Raw genomic sequence first — 25,077 nt, forward strand, 5'->3', positions numbered from 1 at the left:
TGTACACAGAACAGAATACTGTAAAATATGTTCATACCCTAACTGCTTTTGAACGGAACTACTTCACGGTACTGTTGTGGGCGGTGTTCGGCTATCATTTGACTACCCCTCATTCAAGAATAATGATTTACACGATTCAACTCGCAAGCGTATCCGTGTAGGCTGCCCTCAATCGAGCAACTGAAAAGATTGCTGAGACCCGTGTTGAACATAACTTGTAATTTCTTCCTTGCCTCATTAGACTGTTTTCATTTTACTTTATTTTGTAAAAATTATCTAAGGATCTTGGAAATCAATGTACTTAACAATATAAACGCTTTTAGTAAATGTTTCTTGGCCGAATTCATCACTCCAATGAATCATCTCCACCCACCCCCTATTCTGTTGGATCTGTACTTGTCCAGAGGGAGCATTTACCGTACGGTGGATGCCAAATGAATATTTATGTTTCACGAAGTAGTAGTACTACTGATTCTTTCGAAAAAATTATGGCTTTGCCATAACTGATCTTAAGCCCTAAAAAAATTTCATTTTCCCCTTCCCGTTTCCGTCGTCCCTGGGGCTAATAACTCCCAGGTTGGGAAAAACAGCGTTAAAGATAACACGTTCAAATACACTGTAGTCGGCCCGACAGAAGGGTGGGGGATTCGGGGGGGGGGGGGGCCGCGACTGGCGTGCTCACCAATCATATCGGCGTATCTGTTGTGCCGCCGCGAACGCGTCAGGTCAGGATGCGTGCTTCACGCATTAGTGGGCCCGGGAAACGAGGCGCAACAGCTGGCCGTGGCGACCCTTCAGGGCTGCAGGGAAAACAGGATTTGCCAGTGGGCTCATCTTCTTTTTCCGAGATAGACAACTGGTTTCCACAAGTGCGTCGCATGCGTATTGAAAGTGCAGAGACAGTTACGCGAAGTTCGCAAGAAGCGCAGCACCACAAGGAAGCTTGCAAAGGACATAAATCTTACAGTACAAATCAGGTAAAATTTGTAAATTGTTATAATTACCGAATTACAGAACACTATCGTGTTATATAGGGTGAGTCAGGGGGAAAGGTACATGCTTTGAGACGCGACAGCATTAGTGATTCTGAACAAAAAACTTCATATGGACATATGCCCTATTGCGAATGGTTTCCGAGATAGAACACGTTTAATATCACTTTTGTACGTTTTTCTTTAATAGCTCGGAAACCGCACACTTCAACGAAAACGTGTCTCAGTACACAAGTTAAATTAAATTTGCTACAAAAAAGTGCTATTTATTTTTTGTCTAGGACCAACTGTTTGCGCGGAGAGATCGCGGGAATATTGAATATCTCGCGCGGGGGTTGTAGCTTTAGTACTTTTTGTAGGCCAGTTTGAGGTAGTTTTCCGACTTCATACACCACAAGCGTCCTGTATCACAAAGTTCGTCTCGGCTTCCTCTATATTACTGTGGTACATTGTAAACAATGACAATGGATAATACAGAAAATAAATAAAAATGTACGTTAAAAGTGTTTTATCTCGGAAACCATTTGGAATAGGGCATATGTCCACATCAGGTTTTTTGGTCAGAATCAGTAATGCTATCACCCGTCAAAACACGTATCTTTCCTCTTGACTCACCCTATAGGGTTTTTCACTAAATGTGTTTGCCTCCGTAAGTTACGAAGTAATAGGCGACGGAAATATTTATTGCGGTAGGTCACCATAAGAAACGCTACACTGTCTGCGGAGCTATGAATATAGTTTATTGTGTTATTATCCAAAGAGTTACAGCAAAAAGATACAATTTCTTAAATGGAACAATAGCTGTTTCTATCATGCGCTGGAATCAATAAAACCAGCTGTGTATACATCAATATAAATTACATTCCTAGATGTAACATCGCCGGTGTCACGGCGCAACATGCGTCATCGATGCGCCATTTTAGATCATCAGGGGATGTGGGCTCAGTGACATAAACACGATCCATTAGATATCCCCAGAAAAATAAATCTAATGGTGTTAAATCGGGCGATCTTGCGGGCCATAATTGAGGACCCTGGCGCCCCAACCGCCTTCCTGCAAACCTGTTGTATAGTTCTTCCACAACAGCACGCGCAGAATGGGCTGGGTGACCATCCTGCTGCATCCACATATGGACTCTCGTGTGTAGACACACGTGTTCAAGGAGACCACCCAAACTGTTTACTATAAACTCGCTATATAACTCACTTGTCAGTGTACCTGGGAAGTAGTGTGGACCGATGATTTCATCCCCAAGTACTCCACACCATACATTAATAGACCACCTGCGTTGACGGTCGACAGGTCGTACCCACCGAGGATTGTCTGCGGCCCAGTAGTGCACTTATGGCGATTCACTACATCATAATTTGTGAAAGTGTACATAACACATGTCAACGTACTCTAGCGTGAAATTACGCATGGCCCATTCACAGAATGTAGCTCTCGCACGGAAAGCGTTCCCATGCAGTTCCTGGGTCAATGACAGGAGGTACGGGTGAAACCTGTGGCCGTGTACTATACGTCACACATATATGAGACTGACACCAGTGACTGCAGCAACGGCTCGTAAGCTGACATGAGGATCGTGGTGTACTGCAGCTAAAACAAACACCTCCGTCTCCTCACTTCTTGCAGTTCTTTGTCTGTTACTGCACCGCATTACCAAGCTGCCTCTTTCTCGAAGTCGTTGTTCGGCACGTAAGAACATAATGGCTGCCGGAGCTCTTCGCCTAGGATATCTCGCGGCGTACGCCACGGCTTCTTCAGTGGCATCGTGTCAGCACTCGCCGAGCGTCAGCGACATGTCAATGTACTCGTTCGTGTGTGCCATCTTCATCCGATGTCAGTAACTGTGGTATATTGAGCCCCGTTTTGCCAGCCGGGGTGGCCGAACGGTTCTACTCGCTGCAGTCTGGAACCGCGCGACCGCTACGGTCGCAGGTTCGAATCCTGCCTCGGGCAAGGATGTGTGTGATGTCCTTAGGTTTGTTAGGTTTAAGTAGTTCTAAGTTCTAGGGGACTGATGACCTTAGAAGTTAAGTTCCATAGTGCTCAGAGCCATTTGAACCTTTCTTTTTTTTTTTTTTTTTTTTTTTTTTTTTTTTTGAGCCCCGTTTGTTGTGTGGCTCGAACTGTCGGGTATACGACCGTGTGCGGCGACAGTCGGCAGTGTAACAGCGCATCGAGGAAGCTTCTCACTCCGTGACATCGGCGACGTTACAACTCGGCCACACCACATTTAGAAGGCGCATTGCGTTATGCGCAACGTGTGTGGTATCTGCCCCTGAAACTTTGAAGGGTTGTATCTCCCAAACTAAAAGTGATAGGAATGTAATTTCAATTGACATATACAAAGCTGGTGTTACTGATTCCAGCGCATGATAGAAACAACTATTGTTCCATTTAAAAAAATTGTATCTTTTTGCTGTAACTCTTTGGATAATAACACAATAAACTATGTTCATAGCTCTGCAGACAGTGCAACGTTTCTTATGGTAACGTGCCGCAATAAACATTTCTGTCGCCTATTACTTCGTAACTTACAGAGGCAAACAGATTTAGTGTAACATCCTGTATGTATATCGAGCACCTTGCAATTGCTAGCCGGCCAGTGTAGCCGAAGCGGTTCTAGGCGCGTCAGTTTGGAACCGCGCGACCGCAACGGTCGCAGGTTCGAATCCTGCCTCGGACATGGATGTGTGTGATGTCCTTAGGTTAGTTAGGTTTAAGTAGTTCTAAGTTCTAGGGGACTGATGACCTCAGATGTTAAGTCCCACAGTGCCCAGAGCCATACAATTGCTAGTGCTAGGCATATCCACACTGAGTGACAAAATCTTTCACCCAGAGTGGGGTTTCGCACGCTACAGATCATGCAGGTATCTTTCTATCTAAGCGAATACACACAGGAGTCTTAAAATACAGGGTGTATCAAAAAGAATCATCCGATTTTAAAAAAATCAGAACTATTATGTTATTTGAGACAGGTGCGTGAACAACACACTGTTGGAAAGAGCAAACTTTCGAGTTTTACATGGTTCCCGCTAGGTAGCAGCAGTGTGTGCCCGCTTCAATTCTAGTAAAAATGGTGTCGGGACAACAAAATGCGTTTTGTATTCTATGTTTTGCGCAGTGCGGGTCAGTAATAATTGTTCAGAGTGATTTCGTACTAGGTGTGGTGTGGATCCTCCAACAGCACATAACATTACACGATGGAATGAACAATTCCGAGAAACAGGTTGTCTGTGTAAAGGCAAATCGCCGGGCATCCCCGAGTGCCTGACACAGATGCCGAACGCATTCGCCACAGTTTCACAAGGACTGCGCAGAAATCCGTTCGCCGTGCAGCTCGACAGCTCAACATGACCCCAGTGTCAGTCTGGCGTGTGTTGCGTCGACGTGTACACATGAAACCGTACGAAATTCAGTTACTGCAAGCTCTTCGTGAAGGTGACAAAGAATAACGTGTGGAGTCCTGTAATTACGTTCTTGGCAAGATGGAGGGTGACAGTTTCCTCCCACGCTTAGTGTTTAGTGACGAGGCAACATTCCATTTAAATGGAAAGGTAATTTGTCATTATGTGAGAATATGGGGTACGGAAGAACCACATAAAGTTGAACAACATGAGAGGGACTCTTCAAAATTTAGTGCGTTTTGTGCAGTTTCACGGGAAAAGGTGTATGGTCCATTTTTCTTTGCCGAGAACACTGTTACAGGAAGCATATATCCCGATACGCTTGAGAACTTTCTTTTCCCACACTTAGAGATTGATTCGAACGACTTCATTTACCAATGGGATGGGGAACCGCCACACTGGCATCTGGAAATGCGGGAAATTTTAAATCAAACTATAACTGGACGATGGATCGGTTGCACTGGACCAAATAATTCAGCCTTACATTACTGGCGTCCGAGGTAACCGGACCTGAGAGTATGTGATTGTTTCTTGTGGCGGTTTATAAGAGCCTCTGTTTATGTGCCTCCGTTACAACAACAATGAATTAACTGAGACATCGCATAACAGCAACTGTTATGCTTTAACTCAAGACATGCTCGGTGTAGTCCGGTGACGATTTGAATGATGCATTGACATATGCCATGCGTCTCAAGGGGGGCATATTAAACACCTATGAAAAGGTATGAAAAAATCTTTTTGAGTTCCCCGTTCATCAAAAACCGAAATTCATTGTATATGTTTGATAATTTCAGAAATACAGGGTGTACGTAAAGTCCGGGAACATTTTCAACTATTTATTGCACAAGAACCAAATATTGTACAGATATCATACATATGTCGTTTTGAAGAGAAACCCTGAAAGTTTTTTTTTTCATGTATACCGCCACAGCGTAGTTTCGTAATTTGCCGATAGTCAGCGCTAGTCGCAAACATGGCGAGTTCAGTTGCGGAGCGATAATTCTGTGTGATGGAGTTCGACAACAAGTGTGCTACAGCTGATCAACAGATGTTTAGAACGAAGAACGGTATGAAGCCACCAACAAGGATTACGATTTGTCGAACATCAATAAATGAGTCTAAAAATTTTGGAGCTCTGGCTCCTGTGTAAGCAGCCAATCAGATTATCCTGTTACTAAGCTGGCGCAGTATCTCAAGGAACGGGTACTCATTGCACCATCTGTTGTCTTCCTCTAGCCCCATCTCTCATGTCATGGCTCATCTGCTGTAATCTCAGCCAAAGTATGGAGTGCATCATGGGGAGGATTCTTACGGCACCAAAGCCAGAAATATCACAGATGGTACAGCGCTTATGGCTATTCACTTCAGGTTAGCAGAGTAGTGTTGTCCGCAACGATAGCTCTTGTAATTCGCGATGCCGTAGGCGGGTCTGACTTAAACAGGAAGTGGAGTAGTGGACGCAGTATCGATCCCTGTGGTATGCCAGCTCTAATGTCACGAGCGGTTGATGTGGCTTCGCCAAATTAAACGACTTAGGTACACTCTTGTAGATTCGTAGAGAGCAGCTTCACCTAGGGTGCCAAGAAGCCTAGCACAACCAGGCTCGCCTTTGAACGGGTAGTACTCAGGAAATACGGGTGGACGACTTGTCCGGCGAAGCGCTAATAAATCATAAACACAAATAAACACAAACCTTCCGAGTGTATGAGTCTACCTTTTAGTGGAAACTATATAAAATTCCTTACGCTATTTCCTTAAACATTCCTTAAAATACAGGCAGAAAAATCACTGTGAGGGATTTTAATTTATACAATACAGAGATAGCTATAGATTCTGGTCAAACGTCGCAGGTCTCTGGAGTTGTTACAAGTTCGTCATATCATTTGACCAAAACAGGTCGCGCTACGGCACCATTCTAAGAGCCAGCTTGTTTGCACCAAACAAGGATTTCCTTCATCTTCGTGTTTAGTCGTCTTGGCACATTCTCTCTCTGGCTCGTACATACTGCGTTCGGACGTTGCCCCAATCTAATCTCTGTTTTTAACACTTTATCTGCCATCGGGCGTCACAGACTCGTGCGTGATGTTTAATATTTCCACTATTAGTAACTATACATTTTATTTTAATGAAATTTTATAACTTTTCCTAATTTGTCAAGTTAGATGTAATTTTGGAAAAAATTAAGAAAATTTACCTATGACGTTGTGTTAAAGTGTTGGTGTACGTTTCCTACCGTACGGACCTCGCAAGCCCGTGCGGTTATAAGCAATTTTTCAGGAACCAGATGTCTGTCTGCCCAGCGTCTGTTACGTCATTTGCCTTTGTTGACACGCATTGTTATTCTTTCAGTGTTCAACAGTCCTCCTTGTGATAAGCGCATGTTTATATTGGTGCATTATTTCACAACAGCTCTCTGTTCAAAAAAATGGTTCAAATGGCTCTGAGCACTATGGGACTCAACGGCTGAGGTCATTAGTCCCCTAGAACTTAGAACTAGTTAAACCTAACTAACCTAAGGACATCACAAACATCCATCCCCGAGGCAGGATTCGAACCTGCGACCGTAGCGGTCTTGCGGTTCCAGACTGCACCGCCTTTAACCGCACGGCCACTTCGGCCGGCTCTCTGTTCTATAAACTGAAAGTATTACGGAGAAGAGGACTAGCAGATGAGATAAGGGAGTTGTTTGAACAGTCTTCTGATTCTGAAAACCCACCTAGTGAATATAAATCTCCCAGTGATGATGATGAAGTAGACGTCGCTCAAAACTCAGAACAAAACGGATTCCTTTACGGAGATGGTGAAGAACAACTGAGTGCAAATTTTGTTGAGTGCCACTTTTTGTTTTCTCGTAATGAAATATGAGCTACAGCTGCTCAAGCTGGAATTTCAGATAGGTGGGGCAAAAAGGATTTATTGAAAGAAGACCAGGAACCTACAAATTATTAGATAAGGAACTGTGATAATGAAGAATATTGTTTTATGTTGGCCAGCCGCGGTGGCCGAGCGGTTCTAGGCGTTTCAGTCCGGAACCGCGCGACTGCTATTGTCGCAGATTCGAATCCTGCCTCGGGCATGGATATGTGTGATGTCCTTAGGCTAGTTAGGTTTAAGTAGTTCTAAGTTCTAGGGCACTGATGACCTCAGATGTTAAGTCCGATAGTGCTCAGAGCCATTTGAACATTTTTTTTGTTTTATGTTGTTCATATGTGTACCCTCATCGAAAAAATGTGTATGTGGAGCAAAAAGTAAGGTCGAATCGTTTACGAGGACTGTGTGGATATAGATACGCATGAAGTAAAAAAGTTTATTGGTATTCTCATGCTGAGTGGAGTCAGAAATGAAGATATCAGTCAGCTTTAGGATTCTGAGAATGGCCGACCACTGTTCAATGAAATTATGTCTCGCAACCGCTTCCATGCTATTCTGAGGGTGCCGCTTCCATGCTATTCTGAGGTTGTTGCGCTTTGACAGTGCAGCAGCCCGACGTGAACTTAGGTCAAGTGACAAACTGGAACCAATTAGAGAAGTTTTTGAGATGTGTGTAACCATCTTGAGGGATGCCTACATTCCAGGATGGTTCATGGCAGTGAACAGTTGGTCACATTTCGAAGTCGCTGCCCATTTCGACAATACATGCCATCAGCGCTTGGTAGATACGGAAGAATATTCTGGCAATTTGTGATAGAAAAACAAGCTACTGCTGGAAGATGAAAGTGAATTTGGGGAAGGAGGGAGAAACAAAAGCTTTGCGAGTTGGAGAGAATGTTGTGAAAATTCTGGTGATGAAGTTGAAAAGTCTGGACGTGATATCATCAATGTTAATTTGCTTACACCTCTTAATTCAGCTCATTATTTGCTTTATCTACTCGGTACTATCCGAAAATCAAAGCTGAACTGCCTGCCAATTTTATTACACCTAAAGAACTTGAAATAGGGCCCTAAACTCTATGCTATTTGGTTCCCAACCAGTTGTGATGATAGTCTCTTATGTTCCTAAAAAGAAAGAAGTTGTTACCGTCTTCAACTCTCTTCATGACCAACCAACGGCGTCATCATCACAAGTATTAAAGCCTGAAGTTATAATGACGTACAGTGCTACAAAGGGCGGCGTTGACACCATGGACCAGAAGAAGCGATGCTACAGTGTGAAGAGAAATGCAAGGCGCTGGCCATTGGCAGTTTTCTTCAACATGACCGATGTAAGTGTAATGAATGCATACATAATTTCGCTGATGCTGCCTAAAAAAAAAAAAAAAAAAAAAAAAAAAAAAAAAAAAAAAAAAAAAAAAAAAAAGACGTCGAACTTTCATCATCAATTTGGGAAAGTAACTAGCAGGCGTAAAGAAGTCAATGGATTCATTAATAGCACCTGAGAAGATGTGCAAGTTGTGTTGCGAAGAAAGATAGAAAAAGTCAAATTGTGTGTTATACAGTAAGTGCACCGAAACTGTATGCTCGGAATATTCTGCTGTTGTCTCTAGACACTGCGCCAATTCGCAATAAGAATAAAAGCCATCAGTAAAAGTATAAAAATTGTGTTTTTAAAAATGTAAACTTTATATAAATAAAATTATTTTCGTAGTATTTGATCCTCAAATGTCGTTCACATCATAAGTAGTCAAAATAGTGTCAACTTATATCAATTTGAACAACATGGGCCTGAGAGTCCCGACTGGTAGGCAACGCTATACAGAGTTTCTCGCAAGCAGGGTGTTAATTACCGTCGATAGCGTATAGTTGGCAATGCCAAATTCTTTACAAAATTTCGTTTTTCATCAACTGCCTTGACAGATTCATCTTCATTTAAACGAAAAAATGTTTTTTTTTTCCGTCTCGGTTTCTCTGCCGTTACGCGTGAATTTACTGTACTGAAAATCAAAAAACATGAAAGGGGTGTGACATAAGATTCACTGATTCCGACATACAGTTAATCGTCTTTGACGCACCAGCTACCGAATTGGAAAACTGGTCGGAATCATTTCGCAATAGCAGCACACAAAGACAAATGGTAATACCGCAACAGCAACTAATGTGTGTTTTGTGATCTTGAAAAAAATCGGCCATTGTTGCGACTGCAGAAAGGTAGCGTATATGTTTGTCTGAGAATCGAAGTCTTTTCGTTTTAAGCAATTTCTGTTTCGTGTTAAAGTAAAAAAATATAAAATTATGTAGTATTTTGAGAGGAGCGCGGTATTATTTCGTGTTAATCGATTTTTCTTGGTGAACGTTTTTCACTATATTTTACAGCAATTCACTTTTTATTATTCTCGTGTCAGAAACATACGTGGGTGCATAGTTAACATGTCATATAATCTTTGACCAAAATTTGGCGCCATTTCCAGTCAATTTTCTGTCGCTTGATACACGTCTTCTACAGTACAGGAGGCTGGACACAGTCGACAATGAAGCACGTGCTGAACAGTCTGGACTTCTCCACAACCACACTTAATAATGTTTTCTGTACTGTAGCCCCCTGTTGCTAGATTAAGCCTTGATCTACCCACTCCTGATCTCAGCCTATTCAAAGATTTCCAAATCATCCATTCTTCGTCATGCCCTGGAGGCAGAGTTTCAGAAACTCTTTTCCAGTCAGAGGGATGGGAAGTCTTATCCGTCCAAAGTTGCAGTCTGTCATTTTCAGCAATGGTATTAAGTACCTTCAATGTTCTAAGGAAACTCTTCCTTGACTTCAATCGCTGCGAAGACGGTTTGTGCCCTTACAAGGAGTTCGTTCTTATTCCACTTTCTTTCATTCCTTATTCGCCGCAGTTTCTCTTCGAATGGGAGGTGGTGCTATTCCTGCAAGGTGGTAAATCCATTCGACAGGAGTACATTTCAAACAACCTGTCATAATTATGCAGGTGTCGTTGAGAGCTACGTCTATCTGTTGGGCATGTGATGAGTTATACCAAACAGGACAAGCTTACTCTGCTGCAGAATAGGCTAATGCAAGTGCAAAGGTTCGGATGGTTTCAGGTTGACTGCTCCACTGTGATCCGGCCAGTTTTCTTAACAGATTGTTCCTGGTGGAAACTTTCAACTTGCAATTTATGCAGTGTATCTTGAAAGTAAGAGATCTGTCCGGCGCCACTCCTAGGAATTTTGGAATGACGCAATGTTGTAACTCAACTCCCGACCATTTTAACATCAACTTAAGAGTAGTTTCCCTATTTCTCAAATAAAAGCACACACCTCAATCTTTCAGGGGTTTGGTTTAAGCTGGTTTGTACTGTAGTTCCCTGACAGATCTCCAAGGGCATTCGTGAGCGTGTTCTCCATTGATTCAAAGTCTGAGCTGTGGGTGACAAGAGCAAGGTCATCAGCATACAAGAAACTCCTGGTGTGTGTGTGGGCGGGGGGGGGGGGGGGGCTATAGGTTGGTCGTTTATACAGATGTTGAATAGGATTGGAGCCAACACGCTTCCTTGGGGAAGATAATTTTTATATAGTCTTCATAGACTTCTCTGCTCTTGAAAGTGAACGGAGAACCTACAGTTTTGCAGAATTACTGCGATGAATCTAGTTAGGCTAAAATATTTGGTCGTATTGTATACCTTGAGGAGTAGTAACTGGTGTTTGACAGTGTCATAGGCCGCTGATAAGTCGGCAGATACCACGCTGTCACCTTACGAGCTTCAAATCCATCTTCTATGAATTGCCTAAGATTCAGCAGTTGTCTAGTGCAGCTTTGGCCAGGACGAAACCCAGCTTATTGATGTGTTAGCAAGGGGCCAAATACAGGTAGGAAGCGATTTAAGATCATTCTTTCCAGCAGTTTGTATAGATGACAGAGTAATAAATCTGATCTAAAATTCTTTGGATTGTTGCCTTCTTTACCACGTTTCACCAAAGCAACCACTCGACTCTTCTCGCCATATCTTTGGGATTGGACATCTGTTCACACAGTTATTAAAGACTTGCGGAATTCATTTCCTTGTCGTTATGCCAAAATGCCTAATTTGCTCTATTCTTACACCATCCAAGCCAGCTAATTTTTTCCTTTCATATTTTGTTTAATAGCTTTATCTAATTTTTCCATGCTGAATGATCTTGTAAGCAGACTGTTCTCCTCTTGCTCTTCTCTTCACAATTTTGGCTTTTTGGATTTGTCGGTTGTCTTCATGTTCCGCAGTGACTGATGTGCTATTTTGAAACCTTTCCTTAGAAAAATTTATGAATTACTGTGCTGGTAAGCCGCTTACGTTATTTGATTTTCAAACAGCTGATCAAAACTGAACGTACTCAGACATTTCTCTCTTTACTTATTGTGATCATCACTAAACTGACACACAATATTTTTAGCGCAACGCAATCTGACTCTGAATAATCCCTATAAAAGAATAGCCTTGACTAACAATAACCTATACCTTTCATGAATCACTTACCTCACAAAAATCTTCGTTACTCGAACTACTGCAATACAGCGAGCGCCAATACTGCCTGCTAAATAAAGGATTCTAACTACTGAAGACACTAACTACTGATAGGCATAGTTAGCAAATGAAAGAGAACAAACAATGTATTTACCTTAATAGTGTTCAAAGGTCATAATATATATATATATATATATATATATATATATATATATATATATATATATATATATATATCAGTTCATGACATCCAGTCTTACAAATTCCGTTCTTCTGACGGAAACACGTCCAGATCGTCCGCTCTCAAAACTCTGCCATCTCTCTTCGCACATCCACCACTGCTGGCGGCTCACCTCCAACTGCGCAACGCTACGTGCTGTTCACATCCGACAGCCCAACACTACAACAGCGAATATTCCAACAATGTCAACCAGCCACAGACTGCACACAGCACAGCCAGTGATTTTCATACAGAGCGCTACGTGACGTTACCAACATAAAAACTTAAACAGCCTATTTACAATTTCATTGGCTGTAATGTTATGGTGTACAGTAGTCATAGGTGGATCATTACTTAGATGTTTAAGAATCTCCAAGCTTTATGACTGTCTCATTAGATCCAAGTTTTGTATGGTCTAAATCTATTGATTCCCTTTTATCCTTCTTACAGAAGTAACGAGTTTCTTCCCTGCTTCCTCAGTTCCTTCAAGGAAAGGATTTTCTTCAAATAAGGTCCTGTATTCGGTGAGTAGGGTGGCTTGGTCTGATGTAAGTCCTGGAATGTAAGATGTTCGACAGCAACGAGGAATTGAAACAACTCACTTACATCAACTGAATCTAAGTCCAAAATTTGTCGTTTGTGAATTGGGCTCTGCAGTGGAATCCAACCCCAAATACTTTTATTGTCATTATTAGTTGAGTCTCTCGAAGAATTATGAGAATTCATTCTGTCATTTTCTGGAAACACATTCTGAAAATTCGTCTTAACAGCAGTGCGTAACAGAAACCCTTGCTGGACTGCAGCTACAGAGGAGCGACCCAGAGCGAGTTAGGTAGCGCGTCGATCAGAACACAGCTTCGGAAACTACGCTGGTCGCGCGTAGCTCCGCAGGAGAGGCAAGGCAGCCCGGACAGGGGTTCAAGGACAGGGCTAAACGGCGCTAAACTGTTTGTTTGTCACGCAGCAGTTGACGGCTCTATCGGACGACTCCGGTGCCAGCGGCGTAAGGCAGATGTCGAGTTGCAGCGACGTCTTTGAACGTGTATACGTATTGTAAATTAAAGTCCGCCGCCACTTTTTTCTGCTTGTAAATGAAGGCTAATCTCACGAACAACTGTACAGTTTTTGAAACGGTTTTCACTAGCAGATAATCTGATTCACGAGGAAGATTGCTTACATGATTTACAATTATATGAAGCACATTCAAATGAAACCTGGTTAGTTTGTCTACCTTTGCCTCACACGTAACGTGGCACCACGTAACTGCGGATACGGTGGTGCCATGTATTGGTAGAGAGACTGACGCGGCGCACCGTTTGATGATGCATAGCGCCAGTGTGGTTTCACACCGAAGAGAAGGTGGTCGCACAAATTATCGTCCACTACCGAACATGCAGGCGAGTAAGCAGGAACAACGAGGAGTGATTCAATTTCTGGCGGCAGAGGGAGCTGGAGGCCGTGAAATGTATCGACGGATGAAGGTTGTCTACGGTGAGTACAGTCTGAGTCGTTCAAGTGTTGTGGAATGGCGCAAATAATTCCTGGAGGGCCGCGAGTCACTGGAAGACGGTGCTCTTCCTGGACAGGCTCATCGTGTCATCACACCGTAAATACACTCCTGGAAATTGAAATAAGAACACCGTGAATTCATTGTCCCAGGAAGGGGAAACTTTATTGACACATTCCTGGGGTCAGATACATCACATGATCACACTGACAGAACCACAGGCACATAGACACAGGCAACAGAGCATGCACAATGTCGGCACTAGTACAGTGTATATCCACCTTTCGCAGCAATGCAGGCTGCTATTCTCCCATGGAGACGATCGTAGAGATGCTGGATGTAGTCCTGTGGAACGGCTTGCCATGCCATTTCCACCTGGCGCCTCAGTTGGACCAGCGTTCGTGCTGGACGTGCAGACCGCGTGAGACGACGCTTCATCCAGTCCCAAACATGCTCAATGGGGGACAGATCCGGAGATCTTGCTGGCCAGGGTAGTTGACTTACACCTTCTAGAGCACGTTGGGTGGCACGGGATACATGCGGACGTGCATTGTCCTGTTGGAACAGCAAGTTCCCTTGCCGGTCTAGGAATGGTAGAACGATGGGTTTGATGACGGTTTGGATGTACCGTGCACTATTCAGTGTCCCCTCGACGATTACCAGTGGTGTACGGCCAGTGTAGGAGATCGCTCCCCACACCATGATGCCGGGTGTTGGCCCTGTGTGCCTCGGTCGTATGCAGTCCTGATTGTGGCGCTCACCTGCACGGCGCCAAACACGCATACGACCATCATTGGCACCAAGGCAGAAGCGACTCTCATCGCTGAAGACGACACATCTCCATTCGTCCCTCCACTCACGCCTGTCGCAACACCACTGGAGGCGGGCTGCACGATGTTGGGGCGTGAGCGGAAGACGGCCTAACGGTGTGCGGGACCGTAGCCCAGCTTCATGGAGACGGTTGCGAATGGTCCTCGCCGATACCCCAGGAGCAACAGTGTCCCTAATTTGCTGGGAAGTGGCGGTGCGGTCCCCTACGGCACTGCGTAGGATCCTACGGTCTTGGCGTGCATCCGTGCGTCGCTGCGGTCCGGTCCCAGGTCGACGGGCACGTGCACCTTCCGCCGACCACTGGCGACAACATCGATGTACTGTGGAGACCTCACGCCCCACGTGTTGAGCAATTCGGCGGTACGTCCACCCGGCCTCCCGCATGCCCACTATACGCCCTCGCTCAAAGTCCGTCAACTGCACATACGGTTTACGTCCACGCTGTCGCGGCATGCTACCAGTGTTAAAGACTGCGATGGAGCTCCGTATGCCACGGCAAACTGGCTGACACTGACGGCGGCGGTGCACAAATGCTGCGCAGCTAGCGCCATTCGACGGCCAACACCGCGGTTCCTGGTGTGTCCGCTGTGCCGTGCGTGTGATCATTGCTTGTACAGCCCTCTCGCAGTGTCCGGAGCAAGTATGGTGGGTCTGACACACCGGTGTCAATGTGTTCTTTTTTCCATTTCCAGGAGTGTAGTTGCGGAAGTGAATGCTTCAGTCTTGGACAACCACAGAATCACTGTGGACGAGATCCATCAGTTACTGGGTATTAGCGTGGGCACCGCCCATACCATAATGCATCAACACTTGAACTTTCAAAACCTCTGTGCGCAGTAGGTTCTTCACTAACAGATCGCCGAACAGTGCAGTACTTGAATGGCACTGTCATTGAGTCATCTGCAACGATATCATGAGGAGGAATACGGCTTTCTGTCGCGTATTGTCACAGGTGGCGCATCATGGTGTCATCATTTTGAACCAGAAAGCAAGCGTCAGAGCAAGCAGTGGAAACATAAGACTTCACCACCTCCTATGAATTCAAAGGCAGTGCACACCAGTTCTGGTAAGGTCATGATGTCCTTTTTTTACCACAAGGGCCAACTGGTTGTCTAGTTCCTGGAACGGGGAACCACCATCAATGCTCAGCGCTATCAAGCCACTCTACAGAACCATAGTCGAGCCTTCAAGCTGAAACGCTGAGGCATGTTGTCAAATGGCGTTATCCTCCTGCGTGATAATGCCCGCCCACACACGGCCAATGCGATGAAGACGGTAATATAGCAGTTTCGGTGGGAAACGCTGGAACATCCACTATATAGTCCCGACCTTTCAACGTGTGACTTTTATGTGTTTGGAGCTTTAATACAAGCTATTGGCGGACATCGATTCGCAACGGACGACGAAGTGTGTGACTGGGTCCAGGCCAATATCCGATAGCTGCCTACTAGCTTCTTCAAGGATGTAATCGACCGTCTAGTGTTGCAATAGGAGAAACGTGCCAACAGTTTGGGCGACTGTTTTTGAGTATGTGTCATGTGTATAACTACATTTTTGAGTTAATAATATCGTTACCGTTACTTTACACTAGTGACCGGGTTTCATTTGAATGCCTCTTATAGTTTTGTTGTATGGCTGAGTTGAGGGCACACTGCCACCAGCGGAGCTGTTCTAATTGGGCTTGTGAAAGGAAGCTTTGTCTTTTCTTTTTTCTTTTTTTTTACTTTACTTTACGTCACTTGGAAGGTGCGGCAGGTGACACTTGGAGTTCCTTACGGCCCTCCGACAACGTCGGTAGTTATTCCTCGAGAGGAGGTGTGTGCATTTACCGCCAGATTCAGCCTCCTTTATAGCTCTCCAGCTCACAGTTCCCATCGCTGCTACGAGATATCAGCCCAAACCACAATTAAATATGGAACTGATTACATTACATATATCACACGATCATTATTACTTCAATTAACACCTAACGTATTTTTGCAGAATTACATGTTCTTCAGATAACGCAACATGTCACAAAAGGTGACGTGTTCAATTATGCAACGTCAACGGCGGTGGTGTTTCCGGATCTTCAGAATGCCTAAGATAAAATCTGGCAATCGAATTTGGTTCACAAAATGTTGATGCAAACACCTCAGACGTCTACTTTAAATTGTTCGACGACGTTCTACAGAATAGATCCCTCTCAGTGGCCAAACACAGAATACGATCCAGCTTTAAATACATGTTGGCGGGCATGCCACAGAGCTCGGACTTATAACCTGCGCTCTTCAATATTTATGTTAATGACAGGTCTAGGGAGCCACACTGCCAGCTAGCTCCATATACTGATGGCACGGCGATTTTTACCACGACTGGATTCTCAGTTTGGAAAAACGTAAACTGACAATTATTCTTGATAATTATCCTGCACACCCGAAAATAAGTTAAAAGCTAGAAAGCTTACACTTTGTCTTCAGAAAACTGCAATCTTCTACAACCGTGTGGACAAGGCACTGTGTAAAATTTGAACGTTCGCTAGCGAATGCAGTTGCTCTAAAAATGTTTACCCACAGTCGAAGCAAATGAGAACTAGTCTGGCAGCTGAGTAGATTCATTAGTATGTTGCGCTCTGCTAGGAATCTGGCGACACCAAACACACTGAAAATTGTTTTCGCCATGTGAGATTCTCCAAGGTACCAGTTTTTGTGGCACCTCGAGGGTCGGTGGATACTAAAACTGAACTGACGTTTCATTAAATTTTTGCGAAAGTTTCTACATCGTTAAATTTTGTCCTACAGTTTTATTAGAAGAAATCGTCGCAGTTCATGGGTCCAGCGCCTATTATGCGAAACGAAGACTTTTGGAGTTCCTTCAGATTTTGAGATTTCAAAACATCTCATCGAAGTAGACGACCTCGAAATCAACACTGGACTTCCTGTCCCACCAACATCAGAACTGAAGAACATAATTGAAAGTATGCGCAGCTAATTGGATTTTTAGGAGGTGTGTCTGTTTCTGAAATATGTGCTGGCGTTACAAAAAAGTAACACTTGCCTTCATTTTTACTCTTCGCATATTTCCATACCTCTTCGATTTTACGTCCTCCCTCTTACTGGTTGAAGAGTGTGGTCCTTTCCAGCCTGAACTAAATCAAAGGGGGCTACTGACAAGGAGTTGAGAATACCGCAGCAGAAATACAGAATCTCGACTGGGTCTATTTATTTAAGTTATCTACCAGCCGAGTATTTCACTTTAGAAATGTTTCTACGTATGTGGGTGTGAGGTATTGTCAATTCATTTGAGCTGCTATTGAATGAAGAATCTGTCACACTCAATGAATCTCGCCAAGGTAGTGTTGAGAGAAAAATTTGGCAATGACGACAGGAAAATAGTCAGCAGTTTTTATTAGTTTTTAAATAATGGATCCCATTCTTAATATGCATCAAATTTATTTCGGGAAATTAAAGCACACTGTAACCTTCTTACGATTACGTACTGTCACATCTACATAATTAAATCAATTTTAATTCCGAACATTTTTCTTTTTAATATTTAATTCTAATGTCAAGTTAAAAGAAGTGACAAAAATATACGTTTCCGGGAAATAAGTAAGTTTCATAAATATATACGCAACAACGTAAACAATGGGTCTTTGTGTGAAAGAAGGAAGAGTTTTTATATTGGATAAATTTTCAGACACCAAAATTAGTTGGTACGATGTCGAAAAATAGTCTATCATGTCACCATCTGTAACTGGGTATACAGTCTAGTTCTTTGTTCGTTACTGCCCCTCATGATCACAAAGGACTTGCTTGCTCGGAGATACACTCCTGGAAATTGAAATAAGAACACTGTGAATTCATTGTCCCAGGAAGGGGAAACTTTATTGACACATTCCGGGGGTCAGATACATCACATGATCGCACTGACAGAACCACAGGCACATAGACACAGGCTACAGAGCATGCACAATGTCGGCACTAGTACAGTGTATATCCACCTTTCGCAGCAATGCAGGCTGCTATTCTCCCATGGAGACGATCGTAGAGATGCTGGATGTAGTCCTGTGGAACGGCTTGCCATGCCATTTCCACCTGGCACCTCAGTTGGACCAGCGTTCGTGCTGGACGTGCAGACCGCGTGAGACGACGCTTCATCCAGTCCCAAACATGCTCAATGGGGGACAGATCCGGAGATCTTGCTGGCCAGGGTAGTTGACTTACACCTTCTAGAGCACGTTGGGTGGCACGGGATACATGCGGACGTGCATTGTCCTGTTGGAGCAGCAAGTTCCCTTGCCGGTCTAGGAATGGTAGAACGATGGGTTCGATGACGGTTTGGATGTACCGTGCACTATTCAGTGTCCCCTCGACGATCACCAGTGGTGTACGGCCAGTGTAGGAGATCGCTCCCCACACCATGATGCCGGGTGTTGGCCCTGTGTGCCTCGGTCGTATGCAGTCCTGATTGTGGCGCTCACCTGCACGGCGCCAAACACGCATACGACCATCATTGGCACCAAGGCAGAAGCGACTCTCATCGCTGAAGACGACACGTCTCCATTCGTCCCTCCATTCACGCCTGTCGCGACACCACTGGAGGCGGGCTGCACGATGTTGGGGCGTGAGCGGAAGACGGCCTAACGGTGTGCGGGACCGTAGCCCAGCTTCATGGAGACGGTTGCGAATGGTCCTCGCCGATACCCCAGGAGCAACAGTGTCCCTAATTTGCTGGGAAGTGGCGGTGCGGTCCCCTACGGCACTGCGTAGGATCCTACGGTCTTGGCGTGCATCCGTGCGTCGCTGCGGTCCGGTCCCAGGTCGACGGGCACGTGCACCTTCCGCCGACCACTGATGACAACATCGATGTACTGTGGAGACCTCACGCCCCACGTGTTGAGCAATTCGGCGGTACGTCCACCCGGCCTCCCGCATGCCCACTATACGCCCTCGCTCAAAGTCCGTCAACTGCACATACGGTTCACGTCCACGCTGTCGCGGCATGCTACCAGTGTTAAAGACTGCGATGGAGCTCCGTATGCCACGGCAAACTGGCTGACACTGACGGCGGCGGTGCACAAATGCTGCGCAGCTAGCGCCATTCGACGGCCAACACCGCGGTTCCTGGTGTGTCCGCTGTGCCGTGCGTGTGATCATTGCTTGTACAGCCCTCTTGCAGTGTCCGGAGCAAGTATGGTGGGTCTGACACACCGGGGTCAATGTGTTCTTTTTTCCATTTCCAGGAGTGTAGTTTCACCCAAATGCAATGTCGCCTTTGGTCTTATTGGAAACGGATGCTTGCAGCAATTCTGGCCATAAACTTTAAACAAGACCATCATTATGTCTGACTGGAAATAATGGTTCAAATGGCTCTGAGCACTATGGGGACTTAACATCTGAGGTCATCAGTCCCCTAGACTTAGAACTACTTAAACCTAACTAACCTAAGGACATCACACACAGCTATGCCCGAGGCAGGATTCGAACCTGCGACCGCAGCAGCAGCGCGGTTCCGGACTGAGGCGCCTAGAACTGTTCGGCCACAGCGGACGGCACTGGAAAGAATATCTTATGCGACCACTGACTGTGTTTCTCTCTCTCTCTCCCTCACACACACACACACACACACACACACTCAATCTCTCTGTCTGAAGTTGTGCTGCATTTGACATTTGGGTGATAGCAGACGGAAAAAACTGCGCAGTCACGCTGTTAAAATAAAAGTGGGGATGAAGTCTCCCATTGTGTTCCCAGCTGCAGTTGCGTCAGTCTATTGCCTCGTTTGACTATAATCTGTATGACGAGAGAACACTTGTCAGCTGACAGCGCTGTTGCAAGAGTTCAACAACGGAAGACAAAAGGCTGCCGCCACTACGGAATGTAAACAGTGGTCTCTGTAATACCGGGATTTGGAGCTCTGGTCCCTGTGCGTAAAACTTCCACGTGCCTACCGAGTCCTCTGCTTTGCATCGACCGCCATGCTCTAGTTGGGTAAAAAGTTTCGGCCCAACTATAACAATAAGCGAAGCCTGTCTGATCAACGACGTCCTGCAATACTTCATTAGAAGAAGCATGCAACAACAGAATAAATGCCTCCTTCGCGTATGCTACTTTCATATCTAGATAAAAAGATTGTTATAAAGCCCAAAAGTCGTAAATTCGTAGTAATAAATATTCCGTCTTTTTGGACACTACGTACGAGATCTGAAAACAATTATTTTACCTCTAGTCATCATTTACTGTTCAGCTGTTAGTTAGTAGTTGTGGTTAAATGACGAAAGAGAGAATTTCGTACCTTGTTCCCTAAATTTTTTTTTTTTTTTAGCACTGCACGGTGTTAACTCAGTACATTCTACTACGTTGTGCTGAAAAGTAATGGTTCCGAACTTTTATGTGAAAATTCTTAACGCTTTTTAATTAACACAAACATTATTAACATTCTAGACCTTTATTCTTCGTTTCTATTTATTTATTTCTCAACATGGTCACCCTGACGACGAACGTATTTTTCCCAAGAACAGATCACTTTGTTGATGCCATTGCTGTAGAATGTCTGATCCGTTGACGGAGTCACAGCCTCACATCTGCTTGCACCGCTTCTATCGAATGAAGTCCTCGAAAATGTTCTTTAAGTTCTGGAAACAGATCAAAATCGTATGGGGCCAAGTCGGGACTGTATTGAGGGTGATCGATGGCAGTGAACCGAAAACCTCGGATTGTTGCAGATGTCGCAGCACTCGTGTGTGTTCTGACATTGTCATGTTGAAGGAGAGAGAGCTCCATGTGTGGTCGAACTTTTCGAATTTGAAACTCGGATTACAACGCGCTGTTTCTCACGCACCGACATAGTTACGTTACACACCGCCTTGTTACGTGTTACAGTTCAGAGTTCTCTAGCAGCAGAGGGTTGCAACTTGCGTCTCTGAAGCGGGAAAGTCGATTGAGTAATATGCACGACAGTAATACCTCAACCGATATTGAGAACAGAATAAAAAATTCGGAGGCATTACTTTCGTACTCGCTCTCGTAATATGATTGTCGCTTATACTTCATACGCCGCGCTGTAGGGGTTTGATAAAAAATGCTATACAAATAAATAATAGTAATAATAATGATTATAAAATGTCCAACATTCCACATAACATCTTCACTTTACGTTTTTCTTCCTTCTTTTTTTCCGTTCTACAAATACTTACCCCAAGCTATGCATAGCACACTCATTATGGAGGGATGCTTACTCAGTTTTTCAGGATAGCAAATGGGAAGTTGCGGTACAGGAAATGGCCCAGAGATCACCAGTGTGTGTGTGTGTGTGTGTGTGTGTGTGTGTGTGTGTGTGAAGTGTTATGAAACAAAGAGTGTGTAGTGTGTGCACTGACTGATAGTGAGATATGAGTGAACAATGTGGCATTACATTATTTAATAAGTTATTTGTAGAAAAAGTATTGTATTCCGGGAGTAAATCTAATGATTGTCTCGAACTGTAAGTCTGTAAATATATGTGTATACAAATTAGCTTATTTTAAATTGATCTAAATTTGTAAATACTTTGACATATCCTATATCCTTGTAAAAAGAGATCTACGGATGAATAAAGCTACTACTATAACATTAATTTATACTTTCATAAAATGGTGGCTAAATACACGAATGGTGCTTTCCGAAAAAGATACTAGCTATTAGTTTCTGAACAAGAATTAATCTCTGGTACTGTCTGGGTCTCTGCAAAGAGGAAGACAACTGAAGATCCAGAGAGTAAAAAAATGAAGATCATTGACTTGCTAAAAATTGCTAGGGATAAGATTTTTGAAAAACCGTAACGTCTTTTATCTACACTGAAGATGCTGAAATGAAACTAGTATGTTACACGAATTTTACAGTTTCCGTCGTACTTTTGTTCCTCATTTAGTGCTCCAGAAATATTTCGTGAGCATTGTATCTTTACCACGTAAATCCTGTGGGAAACTGACATGTAGTTGCAATACCATTCCCAAAATTTATCACCCTGTAGACACATATTTGTTAATATAGACCACAGGTAGCGCCCGTTAAGTTCAGTTAATTTTATTGAAAACTCGATAAAGAGATATATTGTTGCATTCGAAGTTCGTGTCTCTTCGGCATCTAATGCTAGTAGGCAACGTATCAATTCAGGTACCAAGTACGAGGTCTGTTTAAAAAATTCCGGAACTTTGTGTCCACAATTTTTTTCTACGCTTACCTTTCACTTATTGTGCATGACTTCCTTCGAAATACTCTCCTCCACAATTGATACACTGCTCTCAGCGCCGTTTCCACTTCTGGAAGCAGTCTTGGTACGCCTTTTCCTGAATTACGCGTAGCGTCGTCCGCGAATTTTCTTTTATCTCGTCTATCGTTACAGATCTTCATCCTTTCAACTGGGATTTTAACTTTGGAAATAAAAAATTCCCCCTGGGGCCATGTCTGTAGAGTACGAAGATGAGGCAGTACCGTGATATCATTTTTTTCGCAATAGTCACGCACAGGTATAAATGTGCGGGTGCGTTATCGTGATACAAGGGCCATGAATTGTCTCGCCACATTGCAGGTCGTTTCCTTCACACAGGCGTCGCAACAAATCCCAGTAGTACCCTCGATTAACAATTTGTCCCTGTGGCGCGAATTCATGATGAACTAATCCTTCAAAGAAAACTGCAGACAACCTTATAGGTAAGGCAACCACAACTATGAGTAGTCATCTTGGGTATTAATAAACCTCTTTAGCTGCATATCCAAGATCAAAGGAAATTACCACTATGGTTTTGCCATTTGACCTGACGTGACGAGCTTTGCCGACTCCTGTGGCCGAGCGGTTCTAGGCGCTTCAGTTGCAAGCCTCGCTTCTAAACTGATACTGTTATTACTCAGCTTAGTCGCGAGTCCGTAGAGGGTGGTATATGTGACGTACAGTATAACTGGGCAGCATTTCCACCCGGAATTTGCGAGTGTAAGTCGGACCTTCCTTGATCCGCCTTGGTGGGTCGTGTCGTCGGATTTCCTCCTACCTGTGCGCGATGCAGCTCTCGTAAATGTCGTCCCGTGCAGATTCTTCATTGGCGCATTGGATGTATCTGTCGGTGGAAGCTAGTTATCTGAAATTGCTGTCGATCTTTTTCGGGGTATCTATTGACTCAAAATTAACATTCAGAAAGCCGTAATATCACTTTTATTCCTATTAGATCAATAATGAAACACTCATGTCACAAACTACACGTAACCGAGAGCATGGTTACCATCGAACAAGACAGGAAGAGCTCTTAATGTCGACTGCCGACTTTGGCGCGCAGTCCGTATCTCTTACTAGTTTCGTCACAGTTCGTGGATTTCCGATCAAGTTCGTACTTACTAAGATATGCATTTGTTAATGAACGGGTGTGAATTTTAACGAAACAAAATTATGATAAATAGTTTTAAACATCCCGAGGCTCCTCCTAGCATTCATGTTGTCATAAATGACTTTAATTATTAAATATAAATAAATAAAATCGGTGACTTTGGCGCCAAGATGGCGGTACTTCCCGTCATGTGTATTTCCCAGGCTGACGCTTGTTGTTAAGGTCCAGCGCCGAGCCCCACCCCACTACGCGCGACATATGGTCGCTTCGTCACCTAGCCAACCAGCGTGGGAAATGCTCTCCGACTCATGGCCGGCTACGGACACAACGCTTCCTAACTATCGTGAATACATCAATAAGAGACAATAATTTATTAAAACTGGTAAAAATGTCTTCCTCACTTAAAAGGCACCTTACATAGTCCAGAACCGCGCTGCTGCTACGGTCGCAGGTTCGAATCCTGCCTCGGGCATGGATGTGTGTGATGTCCTTAGGTTTAAGTAGTTCTAAGTCTCGGGGACTGATGACCTCAGATGTTAAGTCCCATAATTTGAACCATAGGACGAGCTTTTTTTGGTCTTGGAGAACCTTTCCCGACCAACCGTGAAGATTGAACCTTGGTGCCAACATCACAACCGTAAGCTCACGTCTCATCACCTGTTACGACCCTCTTAAGGAACATCTCGTTCTCATTTGCTCGACCCAAAAGCTCTTCACAGACTGCGAGGCGAATTTCTTTTTGGTCTTAACTCATGAGCCGTGGGACGAACTTGGCGGCAGTACGATGCATTCCAAGATGCTGTCGTCAGGACTTTACGACACGATGCAACTGTAATGTTTTATTCTTCTACGGTCTCTCAGTCAGTCATACTTCGATTGGCACGCACAATTTTGTTGACATTTCTAACATAAGCGTCGCCGGTAGACGTCGAAGGGGGTCCTGATCGAAGGTCAACTTCCGTACGGCCATTTTTAAACCGTGTGAACCATTCGTAACATCGAGTGCGGCTTAAGCAGTCATCACCGTTGTCTTCCTGCATCATTTGGTGTCTCTCTGTAAAGGTTTTCTTGAGTTTCACGCAAAATTTAATGCAGACTCATTGCTTCTCCATTGTATGTAAAAATGTATTTCGTTTTAGGTTGAGACGTACGACAGAACTTTAAAAGCTGAATTACACGTTATTATGGCAGGCCAAGTATCTTTTATTGCATACACTTCAAAGTGACATAGATACATGACACTATTTTTCAGCAGAGTCACCAAGTCTCTGAAAATAACGGTTGGAACTCCTTATATCAATCGTTCGTTTCCTTGACGATAAAAATCCGCTCCTTGTTCGCGGAGCCAACCGCTCTGTGAACGACCTCATCTTTGAAAAATCTCTTCCTCTCCCCTCCTC

General features: G+C 44.1%; 1 protein-coding gene across 1 annotated transcript in view; it reads left to right on the forward strand.

Annotated features, from left to right (window-relative positions):
* Nucleotides 1-868: 868 nt before the first annotated feature.
* Nucleotides 869-25,077, forward strand: part of LOC124622655 (multidrug resistance protein homolog 49-like) — a 385,512-nt gene continuing 361,303 nt past the window's right edge. Inside the window, exon 1 of the mRNA XM_047148447.1 lies at nucleotides 869-977. Coding sequence (XP_047004403.1) covers nucleotides 879-977 — 99 coding nt within the window. The 5' untranslated portion in view covers nucleotides 869-878. The remainder of the gene's footprint in view (nucleotides 978-25,077) is intronic.

The sequence above is a fragment of the Schistocerca americana genome, chromosome 7, assembly GCF_021461395.2.
Source record: "Schistocerca americana isolate TAMUIC-IGC-003095 chromosome 7, iqSchAmer2.1, whole genome shotgun sequence".
NCBI lineage: Eukaryota > Metazoa > Arthropoda > Insecta > Orthoptera > Acrididae > Schistocerca > Schistocerca americana.